General features: G+C 46.0%; 1 protein-coding gene across 2 annotated transcripts in view; it reads left to right on the top strand.

Annotated features, from left to right (window-relative positions):
• The window catches only part of cpamd8 (C3 and PZP like alpha-2-macroglobulin domain containing 8), a 136593-nt gene that overhangs the window by 30358 nt on the left and 88891 nt on the right, over positions 1-17344 (top strand). For both annotated transcript variants that reach the window (XM_078556145.1, XM_078556146.1), the window contains exons 16-21: positions 201-350; positions 1845-2012; positions 2885-3027; positions 5088-5150; positions 11022-11253; positions 12064-12217. In XM_078556145.1, coding sequence (XP_078412271.1) covers positions 201-350; positions 1845-2012; positions 2885-3027; positions 5088-5150; positions 11022-11253; positions 12064-12217 — 910 coding nt within the window. The remainder of the gene's footprint in view (positions 1-200; positions 351-1844; positions 2013-2884; positions 3028-5087; positions 5151-11021; positions 11254-12063; positions 12218-17344) is intronic.

Below are 17344 nucleotides of genomic sequence, written 5' to 3'. Positions count from 1 at the left end.
GCAAGGATGAGAATTTTAAAATCGAGGCATTGCTGGACTGGGAGTCAGTGTTGGTAAATGAGCATAGAGGCTGACGGGTGAACATGACTTGGTGCTAGTTAGGATACAAGCAGCTTAAACTAGGAAAGAAAGCCAATTGATCCAGGGGAACACAACAATGTGAAAGATTCACAACTTCCGTTTTTTGGTCGAACGTCCAGGTATCAATTTCACTTTCTACCAACAAGACGATGCCTGGTGACCTCATCAGTGTCGCAGTGAAAGGAGAGGCAAGATCCTGTGTTTGTGTTGCGACTGTGGATAAGAGTGTGTACCTGTTGAAACCAGGCTTCCAGCTCACCACCGAGAAGGTAATCAAACTCCTTTTACCAACATATAGAAACCACAGTCTCTGGAACATAGCAACAGGAGGAGGCCATTCACCCCTTTGAGCCTGTTCTACCATCCCATTAGATCATGGCTAATGTGAATCTGAACTTCATACGCCCACCTTGGCCCTGTAACCTTTAATGTCCTTACCCAATAAAAATCTATCAACATAAAAGCAAAATACTGCGGATGTTGGAAATCTGAAACAAAAACAGGAAATGCTGGAAAAACTCAGCAGGTCTGACAGCATCTGCGGAGAGAGAAACAGAGTTAACGTCTCGAGTCTGTATGACCCTTCTTCAGAGCTGATCAGAGGAGATGAACAATCTATTGATCTCAGTTTTTGACATTTTCAATGTCCACACCCCAGCCTCAGCAGCTTTTTGGGGGAGAGAGTTCCAGATTTCCACTCCCCTTGTGTGAAGAAGTGCTTCCTGACCTCACCCTGAATGGCCTGGCTCTTTGTTCTAAGCTTCTCCCATGAGAATAAGGTCCATAGAGAGAAACTATCAATTCTTTTACTCGTCTTAAACCCCCTAGACCAGATAACCCCTTAATCTTCTGAATGCAAGGTAAATTACAAGCCTAGTCTATGTAACCTGTCCTTGTGATTTTAAACCCTTTCAGACCTGATGGCATTCTGCTGAATCTGCACTGCACCCCCTCCAAGGCCAATATCTCATTCCTGAGGTATGGAGCCAGAACTGAGCGCTTCAGATGGGGTCTAATGAGAGCTTTCATCTGCATGTTTGCCACATGTAATCCTCAGCTGTCCAAACCATTTGGGAAAATCTCCAGTAGTGGGAAAAGGATGACATAAGGATTAATGACCCTTTTCCCCCCTGTCCAGAGGTGCAGGTCCTCACTGGAGTGAGGGTCACATTGATCGCAGTTTCCACACCAGTACCTTCATCAATAGGCCATACCCCTTGTATGAAACAGTGATATCTACACATTTTACCATGGGGGGGACATACAGTAGACCCAGTCCTGTCCTTATTTGCATTTTCCAGGGGGACTCATTGATCAGTCTTCAGGAGCAGGAATGCTGGCTGATTTCTTTCCACTTGTTCCCCTTCCCCAGCTCAGACCAATAGACTTGGGATTCTCTGCTCAACTCCCTGACACTTCCTGGGTCAGTCGACATTTACTCAGTGACTCACTGTGTGTGCGTGCGTTAGAGAGAGATGGGCAGCTTGTCTCAACAGCAGCAGTATAACTCCGATCAACAGTGTAAGCCTTGGTCACAGGAAAACCTCTTGAGGTACAATTACCAACAAGGGGCTTTAGTGACTTGCAGGTGGGGAGACACTGGGAATATCTAGGGATAGAGATGCCTGGGTCTGTACAGTGCAGAGAGTGTCACTCTTTCCCTGGTCTTCTACATGCCTGACTGTGCCCACTGTTTATGTATCGGGCATCTGAGGGCTCCCCTGCTTTAATCCTACCTTTAACCATATCTGATCAATCTCCAGGTATTCCAGGAGTTAGCTGATTATGATGTTTCGGATGCTTTTGGAATTCCAAAGGATGATGGTCATTTCTGGTGGCCAGGGCTGTCGTCACGGCGTCGACGGAAGAGAAGATCATCCGTGTTTCCCTGGCACTGGGATATCACCAAGGATGCCCACTTCGCCTTTAGTGTAAGCACCAACTCCCACTTCTCTGGTTCTCCTCTAACAGGCTTTTTATTTCCAATATCCGCCCAAACACACACTAACTCTCACTGGGGTACGGGTCCCACACACACACACACGCACACTGACTCTCACTGGGGTATGGGTCCCACACACACACACTGACTCTCACTGGGGTATGGGTCCCACACACACACACTGACTCTCACTGGGGTATGGGTCCCACACACAGACACTGACTCTCACTGGGGTACGTGTAGATTCTTCTTGTGTGTGCCTAGGTAGTAAATCAGTGAGGGGCATTCCAGTTCTTCCTAATTTTACCCTCAACTCAAACATGGACATTTTCCAACCCCAAATAATCGAGAGCCCATTTAATCTGTAGCCATTGAGACTGATTTGGGGTGCCCCACCACCATCACCAATGCTCTCTCAGCTGCAATGAACTATCTCTGGGATCTGACCCAGGTCCCACTGGACATTGTGCCTCAAAGCCCTCGGTGTGTTGAGTGAGTTCCATTGGTTGGTCAGTTGAATAGTTTCTCATGCTCTAACCATTTCCGCCTGACTAAATTCTCTCTCGTTCCAGTTGAACCCTGCTTGTTGACCACTCTCCCTGCAGTTTTCAGGGTGGGGCACTCCATTCTTGAACGTACTTCCACACAGTAATGGAGCTGAAGCTGGCGAATGTGGGGTGGGTGTGGTGAGGGGGCAGGAGCTTGGAGCACAAAATCTCATTCAGTTCCTATCCCCACCCCCACCCCAAACCCTTGTGTTCTGCGGCATACCCAGTACTCATTCCGAACAATTCCGGGTGGTGGAAGTTATTCTATCCAGAACTCGTTCTCTGATCTGCCTCTGCTTCCTCGGTTACCTAGGAAACGGGCCTGGTGGTTATGACGGATATAGTGAGCCTGAATCACAGACAGAATGGGGGGATGTACACAGACGAGGCAGTGCCTGCTTTCCAGCCCCACACTGGTACCCTTGTAGCAGCCTTGCACCCAAGGATTGTACCCAGGTAAGAGAAACGCTCTGTGCTTTGGCTTAAGTCTTTGCCTGATTGGACGCTGATGTGTTTTACTGACGCTATTCTCCTTGTTGTAAAGCTGTGAGAGCTCCATTGCGGGTCAGGAAGATAGTCATAGAGTCATAAAGTTATACAGCACAGAAACAGGCCCTTCCACCCATCATGTCCTTGCCAGCCAAAAAGCACCTATCTATTCTAATCCCATTTTCCAGCACTTGACCTGTAGCCCTGTATACTGTGGTGTTTCAAGTGCTCATCTAAATACTTCTTAAATGTTGTGAGGGTTTCTGCCTCTACCACTCCCTCAGGCAGTGTGTTCCAGATTCCAACCACCCTCTGGGTGAAAACATTTTTCCTCAAATGCCCTCTAAACCTCCTGCCCTTACCTTAAACCTATGCCTCCTGGTTATTGACACCTCCGCTAAGGGGAAAAGTTACTTCCTATCTACCCTGTCTATGCCCCTCATAATTTTGTATACCTCTATCAGGTCCTCCCTTGGCCTTCTCTGCTCTAAGTAAAATAACCCCAGCCAATCCAGTCTCTCTTCATAGCTGAAACACTCCTGCCCAGGCAACATCCTGGTGAATCTCCTCTGCACCCTCTCCAGTGCAATCACATCCTTCCTATTGTGTGGCGACCAGAATTGCACACAGTACTCCAGCTGTGGCCTAACTAGCGTTTTATACAGCTCCAACATAACCTCCCTGCTCTTGTATTCTATGCCTCGGCTAATAAAGGGAAGTATCCCATATGCCGCCTTAACCACCTTATCTACTCGTGCTGCTGCCTTCAGGGATCTATGGACATGTACACCAAGGTCCCTCTGATCCACTGTACTTCCTAGGGTCCTACCATTCATTGATGGTGGGCAGATGGTGCTGGAATAAACTTCACTATGGCAGTATTAGCAAACAGACAACATGACTAACTAGATGGAGTTGGGGGTTGTGGACAGTGTATCTACTTGAAAAGGAGAAGTTGCACAGCTTGGGAATTGGAACTAATTGGATAGTTATTTCAAAGAGTGAGCACAGGCACTATTGGATGAGAACGATTCTATGTCTGCTCAGTTATCCAGTCATCTGATAATTGCAGCATTTTCCCCCCCTCGTTTTAACACCTCACTGAAACACAGCCATTCCGATGGTGCGGTGCTCCTTCAGTCCTGACCCTCTGATGGTGCGGCGCTTGCCAAACTTTTCCCCGGTGTGACCCTAGAGTGAAAATTTGGGGTTGGTACGAGTATTGTTGAGTGGGAGTGGTGGGATGATGCAAAAATGAAACAAAACAGCAGCATAGCAACCTTGACTATTTTATTATTAAAGTGCACAATAACTTTAAACACATGGAAATCATGTGTTTTTAAATTTAAACTATTTTGTGAAAGTTAGCTTACTCACTGGGCCTAACGAGACACATGCATGTTGTGACACAGAATCTCAAGATCTGGCAGTGTATGTGATGGTGCAGATCTGATTTCTGATGTGACATCCAGGCTTGACCAACATGGCGATTTGATGCAGACCAGTGTGTGGCTGCGCTCAGGGCAGACACGGAGGCTCCCTGTGCGAAGCTTGCTCACTCCCCTCTGCTGCCAGAGAACTGCGAGCCTGGGAGAAAAAAAAATTGGGAGCGTGTATCATGGAATCTCTGAGCTGGTCCTTGGACTTTCTCGATAGAGTCTCTGTTCCACAGCCACCATTACGTCCTTGGAGCTCGCCACCCCAAAATCTCGCCCTTGGTCACAGCCCAAGGTTTGGGAACCCCTGCCTTAGAGCGTCAGCCCGGATTTTGTGCTGAAGTTCCTGGAGTGGGGTTTGAACCCATTATCTTCTGACCCTGGGGTTTGGAGCAACAAGCTAGGAGAGTTCAGAGTGCCATTGATAAAAGAGAGAGAGGTGAAAGAGCTTGTGAATTTTATGCTCCAGGGCGTGTAGGTGCTGACCTTAAAGGTGGATGAGAGAAATTCCATCTCTGTTAGATTTTGTCTAGCTGCCATCTCGCTGACATTCTGCTCCTCTCTAACGCTTGGCTTATTTCTCCTGTTCAGAGCCGAGAAGAGGAAAAGAACTTTTTTCCCGGAAACCTGGATTTGGCATTGCTTCAACATCAGGTATGAACACTGAAATCCGCATTCACAGTGGGATGGGAATAGCTTCCCGTTCCATCCCCACCAATTCTGGCAGAAAACAATTCCCCTGAGGTAATGGCTAGGAGAGCCTGCTCTTGAGAAATGTACCTCCTCACAGTTTGACTGTAATTAGAACCGGTTTTGATCCTGTTTACACTGGAGGCTGTTCTGGGATCAGCCCAGTGTAGAGGTCAAAGACAGTGGCTGAGATCAGCTAAACAGCAGAGATTGGGATGGAGGGTGGGAGGGGATTGGAGACAGGGAGACCAGAATCTTCCTACTCTGCACAACTAAATATCTCATCACGATTTACCACACCCCAATCAGAGCAAGGATTACATTGTAAATACACAGGTGGTTTTATGAATCAGTAAGCATGAAGTGTAATCACTGTTCCTATCTTTAAACAGTGACTACACTTCAAACATACTCCATTGACTGTAAAGCACTTTGAAATATCTGGTGGTTGTGAAGGGCGCTATATAAATGCAAGTTTCTTTTTTACTGGGGACCTGTGTAAGGTGTTGCTGTAAGACTGGGAGATGGTATTGCTGTACCTGCCGCAGCAATTTGAAGGATGTAATGAGTCTTTTGTTCTGTGATCTTTTCCAAAGACTGTGTGTAAATTGTCTAAAAGCCCTGAACACATTGCTGGAAAATCTCCCAGTGCTTTCAATTGTTGAATATTTTGGCTCGGAGCACAAAAGACCAAGTGCTCCCATGCAGGAATTTAAAATATTATCAGTCTTTGGGCCAAAAGAGAGAAGTTTCTCTACTTCCGAAGGTTTCAAACTTCAAAGGCACCAATTTATTGCAGGTGCAGCTGCATTGCTATTGGCCTGTGTGTCAGGACATGGGACATCATGGGCAGCAATCTGAGCCATAACCAGGTACCATGACAACCAGCACCCAGTGTTCCCTGTAAACTGCATGCAGAAGCTATGCAGCAACCCAGAGTGTTCCCAAAGGTACCTGCAGCTGTACAGGGCCTTGGCAAGACCACATCTGGAGTACTGTGTACAGTTTTGGTCTCCTTATTTAAGAAACAATATAAATGCGTTAGAAGCAGTCAGAGAATGTTCACTTAGCTGATACCTGGAATGAAAGGGGTTGTCTTATGAGGAAAGCTTGAGCAGGTTGGGCCTTTACCCATTGGAGCTTAGAAGAATGAGAGGTGATCTTATTGAAACATATAAGATCCTGAGGGGAATTTGATAGGGTGGATACCGGGCAGATGTTTCCTCTTGTGGGAGAGACTAGAACTTGGGGACACAGTTTAAAAATAAGGGTATCTCTTTTAAGACTAAGATGATGAGAAAATTTTTTGCTCAGAGAGTTGTTAGTCTGTGGAATTCTCTTCCCCAGAGAGAAGTGGATGCTGGGTCATTGAATTTATTCAAGGCACAATTAGACGGATTTTTGATAGACAAGGGAGTCCAGGGTTATGGGGAGCAGACAGGAAAGTGGAACTGAGACTGCAACCAGATCAGCCATGATCTTATTGAATGATGGAGCAGGCTTGAAGGGCCAAATGGCCTACTCCCACTCCTAAGCCCTATGTTCCTGTGTAGGCCAATCCCTTAAGATACCAATGTGTATGGCCACACAAAATAATTTAAAGGTACCACATATTCAAATGAACAGGCTGCACCAAATGGAAAAACTAGAGGAGATGTTGCCAGTGGTCCCTGTGTAAAACAGAACAAAAGGGGACAGGAGTAGGCCATATGGGCCCACAAGCCTGACAGTCCAAAATTCTTAATCGATCCCAACCTTCAATGCACTCAACAACTGTTCTCTAGGGCAGAGAATTCCAAAGATTCACATTCTTATGAATGAAGGAATTTCTCCTTATCACAGTCTGAAATGGTTGCTTCTCCTGCCCTATTATCCTGAGATTGTCCTGGGCTCTGCAGCCAGGGGAAAGAGCCTCTCAGCATCAACTCTGTCAAAACATCTCCGAATTTTTAAATGTTTTAATGAGATCATCTCTCATTCTGCTAAAGTGGAGAATATTGGCCCATTCTACCCACTCTCTCCTCATAGGATAAACCCCTCGACCCAGGGATCAGTCTAATGAACCTTCAATGCACTTCATCTAGAGTAAGTATATCTTTCCTTCAACACTCCTCCAGACGTGGTCTCACCAAAGCTTTGTACATTTGCAGCAAGACTGTCTTACTCTTGTACTCTAAACTCCTTGAAATAAAGGCTGACATATAATTTGCCTCCTTATTTGCTTGCTGTACCTACAAACAAATATATGAACAGGGAGCAGGAGTAGGCCATTCGGCCCCTTGAGCCAGCTCTGCCATTTAATAAGATCATGGCTGATCTGATAGTAACCTCAAATCTGCGATAACCTATCACCCCCTTTCTTACCAAGAATCTATCCACCTCTGCCTTAAAAATATTCAAAGACTGCTTCCACTGCCTTTTCAGGAGTAGAGTTCCAAAGACTCATGACCCTCTGAGAGAGAAAGTTTCGCCTCATCTCTGTTTTAAATGGGTAACCCTTTATTCTTAAACGGTGACCCCCTAGTTCTAGATTCTCACACAAGAGGAAACATCCTCTCCACATCCACCCTGTCAAGACTCCTCAGGATCTTAAAGGTTTCAATTAAATCGTCTTTTACTCTTCTAAACTCCAGCGGATACAACCCTAGTCTGTCCAACCTTTCCTCATAAGACAACCCACCCATTCCAGGTATTAGTCGGGTAAACCTTCTCTGCTTCCAACGCATTTACGTCTTTTCTTAAATAGGGTGACCAAGACTGTACATGGTTCTCCAGATGTGGTCTCACTAGCGTTCTGTATAACTGAAGCATAACCTCCCTACTTTTGTATTCGATTCCCCTCACAATAAACTCACTTAACCTATATCATTTTGTAGCCTCCTTATGTACTCTTCACAACTTACTTTCCTACCTATCTTTGTGTCATCAGCAAACTTGACAACTATCCTATCCATCCCTCCATCCAAATCATTTATATAAATTGTAAGCAGTTAAGGTCCCAGCACTGATCCCTGTGGCACACCACTCGTTACATCTTGCCAACCTGAAAAAGGCCCATTTATGCCTACTCTCTGCTTCCTCTTAGCCAGCCAATCTTCTATCTATGCTAATATGTTACCCCCTAAACCATGAACTTTTATTTTCCACAATAACCTTTGATGTGGCACTTTATCAAATGCCTTCTGGAAATCTAAGTACAGTACATCCATTAGTTCCCCTTTATCCATAGCACCTGTTACTTCCTCAAAGAGCTCCAATCAGTTGGTTAAACATGATTTCCTTTGCGCAAAACCATGTTGTTTCTGCTTGATTACCTTGAACTTATCCAAGTGCCCTGCTATAGCTTCTTTAATAATAGCTTCTAACATTTTCCCTATGACAGATGTTAAGCGAACAGGCCTGTTGTTTCCTGCTTTCTGTCTCCCTCCCTTTCTGAATAATGGAGTTACATTTGCTATATTCCAATCTAGTGGGTCCTTCCCCGAATCTAGGGAGTTTTGGAAAGTTAAAACCAATGCATCAACTATCTCACTAGACACTTCTTTTAAGACCCTAGGATGATGTCCACCACAACCCGGCCGCTTGCCAGCCCTCAGCTCCAACAATTTACTCAGTGCCGTTTCTCTGGTGATTGTAATTTTCCTGAGCTCCTCTCTCCCTTCCATTTCCTGATTTATAGCTGCTTCTGGGATGTTACTTGTATCCTCTATAGTGAAGACTGGTGCAGCCTGTTCAATTTGTCTGCTATTTCCTTGTTTTCCATTATCAATTCTTCAGACTCCCTTTCTATAGAACCAAAGCTCACTTTGTTAACTTATTCCTTTTTTAAATATTTATAGTAACTCTTACTATCTGTTTTTATATTTCTGGTTAGCTTTCTCTTGTACTCTAATTTTTCCCTCCTTATTAATCTTTTAGTCATCCTTTGCTGTTCCTTGTATTCTGCCCAGACTTCTGGCCTTCCACCTATCTTTGCACAATTATATACTTTTTCTTTAAGTTTGATACTATCTTTAACCTTCCTAGTTAACCACGAATGGTGAGTCATCCCTTGGACTTTTTCTTACTCGTTGGAATGTATCTATTCTGTGTATTCTGAAATATCCCCTTAAATGTTTGCCACTGCATCTCTATTGACCTATTCCTTAACCTAATTTGCCAATTCACTTTAGCCAGCTCTGTTTTCATGCTCTCATGATTGCCCTTATTTAAGTTTAAAAACATAATCTTGGATCCACTCCCCTCTCTGTCTCAAACTGAATGTAAAATTCAATCATATTATGGTCGCTGCTACCTAGGGTGCCTGCACTATGAGGTCATTAATTAATCCCATCTCATTGCACAATACCAGGTCTAGTATAGTCTGTTCCCTTGTTGGCTCCAGAATGTGCTGTTCTAAGAAACTACCCCAGAAGCATTCTATGAACCTGCATTTTAACTTTGTGAGTAACACACGGTTCAGTGCACACAGCCTTCCCTGTGTAACACACTGTTCAGTGCACACAGCCTTCCCTGTGTAACACACTGTTCAGTGCACACGGCCTTCCCTGTGTAACACACGGTTCAGTGCACACGGCCCACCCTGTGTAACACACGGTTCAGTGCACACGGCCCTCCCTGTGTAACACACGGTTCAGTGCACACGGCCCTCCCTGTGTAACACACGGTTCAGTGCACACGGCCCTCCCTGCGTAACACACGGTTCAGTGCACACGGCCTTCCCTGCGTAACACACGGTTCAGTGCACACGGCCTTCCCCGCGTAACACACGGTTCAGTGCACACGGCCTTCCCCGCGTAACACACGGTTCAGTGCACACGGCCTTCCCCGCGTAACACACGGTTCAGTGCACACGGCCTTCCCCGCGTAACACACGGTTCAGTGCACACGGCCTTCCCCGCGTAACACACGGTTCAGTGCACATGGCCTTCCCCGCGTAACACACGGTTCAGTGCACACGGCCTTCCCCGCGTAACACACGGTTCAGTGCACACGGCCTTCCCCGCGTAACACACGGTTCAGTGCACACGGCCTTCCTCGCGTAACACGCTGTTCAGTGTACACAGCCCCCACTGTGTAACACACTGTTCAGTGCACACAGCCTTCCCATGTGACACACTAAGTACACTGCTCCCCCTGTGTAACACGCTGTTCAGTGTACACAGCCCCCACTGTGTAACACACTGTTCAGTGCACACAGCCTTCCCATGTGACACACTAAGTACACTGCTCCCCCTGTGTAACACGCTGTTCAGTGTACACAGCCCCCACTGTGTAACACACTGTTCAGTGTACACAGCCTTCCCATGTGACACACTAAGTACACTGCTCTCCCTGTGTAACACGCTGTTCAGTGTACACAGCCCCCACTGTGTAACACACTGTTCAGTGTACACAGCCTTCCCATGTGACACACTAAGTACGCTGCTCTCCCTGTGTAACACGCTGTTCAGTGTACACAGCCCCCACTGTGTAACACACTGTTCAGTGTACACAGCCTTCCCATGTGACACACTAAGTACGCTGCTCTCCCTGTGTAACACGCTGTTCCATACACATAGCCTTCCCTGTGTAACGCATTGTTGAGCCTCTGCCTTTATGTTAGCTAATGTGCTCTGTCTGTCACTGAAGGTTTATTTTTCTACATTAAATCAGTGACTACACTTCAAAAATACTTCATTAGCTATAGGTTGTGACAGGTGCAACTGAAATGCAAGTCTTTACTGCGCAATGGGAGTTGCTGAGAGGCAGTTTGTAGATCCTGTTACTGAATAGATGATGGGGAGTGAGGTTGGTTACTAACCACTTATCCCTTTTTTTCACTTCCATCAACAGTGATTCCACAGGAGAAGCCCGTTTACATGTAGAGGTCCCGGACTCCATCACCACCTGGGTGACCGAGGCAGTCAGCCTATCGCAGGAGAGTGGCCTTGGACTCGCTAAATCCACTGAGCTCCGCACATTCAAACCCTTCTTTGTGGATTTCACTCTGCCATATCATGTGATCCGTGGGGAACAAACTAAGATTCCACTGATTGTATACAACTACCTCTCGAGTTGTGCTGAGGTACATGGGGAATCAGTGGTGTATGAGGGGTAGAGATGGAGTCGGAGTGACTCTTGGGAAGCCATGGTCCCCCAGGGGAGTCCGTGTCGGAGAAACTGGGGGTGGTGGGTGTGGGGTGGGGAGTGACTGGAGGGTAGGAGAAAGTTTTATTCCTGCATTCATTGCAGGGGCTGGGATACAAGACTGAGGAAGATGTGCTTTATTGGGGCAGACCCTTTCTGGGCGCTGCACCTCAGGAAAGAGATATTGGCCTTGGAAGGGGTGCAGCACAGATTCACCAGAATGATACCAGGGCTGAAAGGGCGAAAGTTTGAGAGTTTGCATAGACTGGGCTTGTATTCCCTAGAGTTTAGAAGATTTAAGGGGTGATCTGATTGATGTGTTTAAGATGGTTAAAGGATTCGATAGGATTAATAGAGAGAAACTATTTCTTCTGGTGTGGTGGGGGTGGGCGGTGGGGAAGAAGTCTAGGTTGTTCAGGGCTGTTGTCAGGAAGCACTTCCTCACACAAAGGGGGGTGGAAATCTGGAGCTCCCTCCCCCAAAAGCTGTTGATGCCAGGGGTCAATTGGAGCTGTCAAAATGGAGACAGATATATTTTAATTGGGTGAGGGTATTGAGGGAGTAGGGGCAAAGCTGGGTAGATAAAGTCAAGGAATCAATCAGCCATGATCCATTGTAATGATAGAACAGGGCAGAATAGCCTCCTTCTGCTCCGATGAGTGGAGATTGCAGTGAGTTGTGCATTTGCCATGGACACTCCTGTCTGTGGTTGCGATGATTGCTGATCTCGCCCTGCAACTTGTTCCAGGTTCATGTTAAAATCACAGTTCCAAAAGGAATCAAATTCATTGGTCACCAGGGGAAGCGACACCTAACTCGGAAGATGTGCGTCAGTTCTGAGGAAACAAAGCCAACTTCCATCGTCCTGTCCTTCAGCGAACTTGGCCCTGCCAACATCACAGGTGAGGGGATAACTGCAAATTCTTGCAAATGATGACCTGGATAAATGGGATAGAGTTGGGCAAAGGGGAGTCTGCAGCACCTTGGAAACGAACTCCAGGCAGGCCTCTCAACAGTGGTGAAAATTTGCTCAGTTTTTCTGATGAACACCTGTTGCCACCCGGGAATTGCAGTGGATTCTAGATCCAGATGTGTCTGATGGGAAGTAGGGTGCAAGGGGACTCCCTACATAGGGGCTTCCCACAAACTCGGCTTAGAAAGATGTTGCTACACCTTTTCGGGCCGATACCTCCCCCTGGTGGGAAGAGGCATAACGTGCTCCTCCATGATGGTGAGGGGCTCACCAGAGGATCCCACCAGGGAAATAGCTTCAACCCCGAGATGTGCTGTAAACTAATTATTGCCTCCTCTATGAAGGGGGCTCTGGAGGCTGAATTTGACTTTGTTGGTGGCAGGAGATTGGGTAGTTGTGGTGGGCAGGGGGCTGGTGGGGAGGGAGTCACCACTCTCCCTATTTGGAATAAAAATCTCATGGCATCCTGGGGTGGTTGGCTATGAGGAGATCATTAACATGGTGGATAGGGGAGTTTTGTTTTTAATTCTTTCATGGGGTGTTTGCGTTGCTGGCTGGGCCAGCATGTATTACACATCCCTAATTGCCCCTGAGAAGGTGGTGGTGAGCTGCCTTCTTGAACCGCTGCAGTCCATGTGGTGTAGATACACCCACAGTGCTGTTAGGGAGGGAGTTCCAGGATTTTGACCCAGCGACAATGAAGGAATGGTGATATATTTCCAAGTCAGGATGGTGAGTGACTTGGAGGGGAACCTCCAGGTGGTGGTGTTTCCATCTATCTGCTGCCCTTGTCCTTCTAGAATCATAGAATCTTAATGGCACAGAAGGAGGCCATTCGGCCTTTTGTGTCTGCACCAGCTCTCTAAATGAGCATTATGACCTAGTGCCATTGTCCTGCCTTTTCCCCGTACCCCTGCACCTTGTTTCTATTCAAATAAATAGGTGGTAGAGGTTGTGGGGAGGGTGTTGTTGAAGGAGCCCTGGTGATTGTCTATGGATCTTGTCTAGTAGATTTCCAGATGACACTTGATGAGGTTCCACACAAGAGGCCATTAGACAAAATGAATATGCACAGACTTAGAGGCAATCTCGTGACATGGGTCCGTAATTGGCTGGGAGGTAGGAGACAGAAAGTGGGGACAAAAGGAACATTCTCAGTTTGCTAGATGGTGTTCCCCAGGGACACGTGCTAAGGTCTCAGCTTTTCTCCATATTTTTCAATGACTTGGATGAAGGAATAAAGATATCCATGTTGAGGATGACACTAAGTTAGAGTGCGCAGTAAGTTGTGTAGATGGGAACAGGAGACAGAAACAGACTGAGTTTGTGGGCAAACTGTAGGGAATTGTGAGGCCCTCCACTTTGGATCCAATGGAGATAAATTATAAAATGTTCTGAATGGTGACAGACTAAAGACTAGGGAGCAGAAAGGGATATGGGCCTCCATGTACACAGATTGCTAAAGGCTAGTGGACAGGTATGAATAGAAATCAAAAGGCTACTGGAGTATGGGTCTCTAGATCAGAGCCATTGAAATACAAAAGCATGAAGATTTTGTTATGGCTAGTCAGATCCCGTCTGGAGTAACTGTGTTAAACTCTGATCACTACACCTCAGGAAAGATATATTGGCCTTGGATGCAGAATAGAATATTACTGAAACTAAAGGGTTAAATTACAAGGACAGCTTACATAGACCAAGTTTATATTCCCCCGAATATAGAAGATTAGGGTGTGATCTAAATGAATTTTTTTAAATGATGAAAGAATTTGCTAGCATAGATAGAGAGAAACATTTCAGGGTATGCGGATGGTGCGGAACTTGAGGGTGGTGGTGTTGGGCTTTGGGTGGGCGGGGATGGGTTGGTGGAGTGGGTGGCGGGTGGTGTTTGGTGTGGAGGGGCGTGCAGTGGATTGTTTTGGGGGGCCACAGGAGCAGAGGGACCTAGGGTATGTCTGCACAGGTCATTTGGGGTGGTGGGATAGGTTGAGGGAGTGATTGGGTGGAGTGTGTGGGACCCTAGGCTTTAAGTGGGGGCATGGAGTACAAAAGGCGGATACAAAACTTTACTATCCCAATGCACTCATGGCTGATCTCCCACGTCCTACCCTCCATAAACCTGAGGTCATTCAAAACTTTGCTGCCCCTGTCTTAACTCTCAGCAAGTTCCTTTCCTCTGGGTCCCCTCTGCTTGCTGACCTTCATTGGCTCCTGTTATGACGTGGCAGGTGATGTGTGCCAGGTGGACGAAATCCACAAGGGAAACTTGGCCATGGTATCACAACTGTTTTGTAATTTGTGAATTTCTGAATTCAGAAGTAATGAGTCCACTAACACCTTTAGAGATTCTAAAAACTAAATTAAAACATTTATTAACAAAAGATTTCAAGCACACACTTAAAATTACAGTTAAACTTAACAAATCCCAAAATCCCTAATTATGCTGACTCCCAACTACACAACCCTTTTAAGGCAATAGTCCCAAAATAGATTTTAAATTTAAATATGCAAGCCAGCAAGTTCACCACAGCACCCACTTGACAATGGAATCCCAAAGGCTTTTTAACACAACTTTAGTTACTGGATAGCAGACTCCTGCAAAAGTGGCTAGAGGCTTCCTCCAAGTCTGTCTCACAGTGGACCTTTCAGGATTTTACACCGCTGCACCCCTACATAGTTCCATCCCTCTTTATATATGTTTCTTTCTCTTGAATCTGTAAGTTCCATTGTTCTGTATGTTTTTGGAAATTTACTTTTCCCATAATATAAAAGCCTTTCATGTTGCCAATATGGTCAGTACCTTTTGGAAAAATAAACACACTGCTTGGCCTTGCTTATCTTGTTAGTTGTGAACATCCTATTATCCCTTTGAAACTTAAACAACCCATTCACTTATCTAAAAATGCAAATTTCCCTCACACCGTACATGCTGCCCTCACTCATGTTTACTGATTAGCATTTCAAATACCTTTTACGCCTAACTTCTTTTGGTAGTTTCAACCTTGCAGTCTTTTTGACTCCAATTCCATTAAATCACACAGAACCATACACACTCACACTCCTAAACATACTTTACAATAAACCACAATAATATTATAAAAAATATGATAGCTTCACAACACTCCCAGTCAAGCAACATCTTGATTTTAATATTCTCATCCTTATTTTCATATCCCTCCATGGCCTCACCTCTTCCTATCTCTGTCATCCCTACAGCCCACAATCCGCCGAGATATTTGCGCTCCGCTAATTCTGGCTTCTTATGCATTCACAATGATAATTGCCCCACTATTGGTGGCTATGCCTTCAGTTGCCAAGGCCCCACACTCTGGAATTCCCTCCCTGCATCTCTCCACCTCTCTACCTTTCACCCTTTAAGACATCTTAAAACCTACCTTTTGACCAAGCTTTTGGGTCAGCTGACCTAATGCCTCTTTCTGTGGCTCAGTGTCATACTGTTAAGTTAGAGAGGCTGGGGTTGTTCTCCTTGGGACAGAGCAGATTGGGGGGGGAGATTTAATGGAGGCGTACAGGATTATGACAGCTTTGAATAGAATAAGCAGGGAAAAACTTTTTCCATTCGCTGATGGTACGAGCCCCTGGGAAGATTAGATTTGGGGTTTTGGGCAAGAGACGAAGGGTGAATGTAGTGCGGAGCATTTTTACACAGCAAGTGATGATAACCTGGAACTCTTGCCTATGAGGGTGGTGGAAGCAGAGACTATCAATGATTTCGAAAGCAAATTGGATGGGCACTTGAAGAAGATAAGCTTTCAGGGCAACAGGGATAAAGCAGGAGTGGGAGACCAACTAGATTGCTTGACATAAACTCGATGGGCTGAATGGCCTCCTTCTGTGCCATTTTTAAAGAAATTGACATTTTCCTCTGGTAGGGGAGCACACAATAAAGGAGCAGAACTTTAAAATTAGAGCCAGCAGCACCACCATCAGAATGGTAATAGGGGGATCTTTCACCCCACCAGCCCCAGAGCCAATGCCAAGATTCCCGTAGTTCCAACCTTAGATTGGGTGCTGGGACTGCTGTCCTACAAGCTTCCAGTCTGAGTCTGTTTAATGCTGATCTGAATTGAAGATACAGGTCGGTGGCTCATTTTCCTTTGGTTCTCTGTCCCTCTTGCCTATTGCCTCATATCCCCCTCTCTGCTCCTTCCCCCCAGGAATTAAGGAGCCAGATACCCATCCCACAGCTCGGCCACCCTCAGAGTCATTGCAGAGGTGAATAACACACTGAAGTGGTTGACTCCTTGTGCAAGGGTGAGAGAGCCTGTACCATCCTCCCTGGGCGTAAATCCCATGTCCAAGAAGGGTACAGCCAGGTAGAACAACTTGCATTTATTTAGCGCCTTTAACACAGTAAAATGCCCCAAGGTAATTCTAGGACAGATGACCAAAAGCTTGATCACACATAGGTTTTAAGGTGCATCTTAAAGGAAGAGGAAGAGGTGGAGGGGTTTAGGGAGGGAATTCCAGAGCTTAATACTGAGACAGCTGTAGGCACGGCTGCTAATGGAGGAGTGAATGAAGTGGGGATTCACAAGCGGCAGAAATGTTGGAGTGCAGAGATCTCGGAGGGTTGTGGAACTGGAGGTTGTTACGGAGACAGGGAGGGGCAAGGCTATTGAGGAATACTCCTGAGACTGGATAGTAGCCGCCCTCTGGTTTTATTTGACAAGCTCAGGTTGGGAGCCAAAGTGCATGCAGCGGGATTAGAAAGAGGAACAGGGAAGATTCAGTGAGTCACAATGACAAGCTCAAATTGTAAAATTCTGTGCGTGAAAGAGGAAGTTTCAGCCAAGGAAGCTAATGAGGAAGTTTGACCATCTGGAGGTCCTGCAAAAGAATAAATGAAAATAGGACACCTGGCTTACTTTCAACATGGAAAGGAGGGGTGTGTTAGTTGGGAGCCTTTACAAAGTCCTATGGAATTGTCTAACTGTTCCATCAAACTTTGGTTAAGCAATAGTTGCACATGAATAGCCTAGTCTCCATATTATAAAAAAAACAACATTGAGGCACTGGAGATAATCACAAGGAT

This window comes from Cetorhinus maximus, chromosome 13 (assembly GCF_964194155.1).
Source record: "Cetorhinus maximus chromosome 13, sCetMax3.hap1.1, whole genome shotgun sequence".
Taxonomy (NCBI): domain Eukaryota; kingdom Metazoa; phylum Chordata; class Chondrichthyes; order Lamniformes; family Cetorhinidae; genus Cetorhinus; species Cetorhinus maximus.
This window is presented reverse-complemented; position numbering and strand designations above follow the sequence as displayed.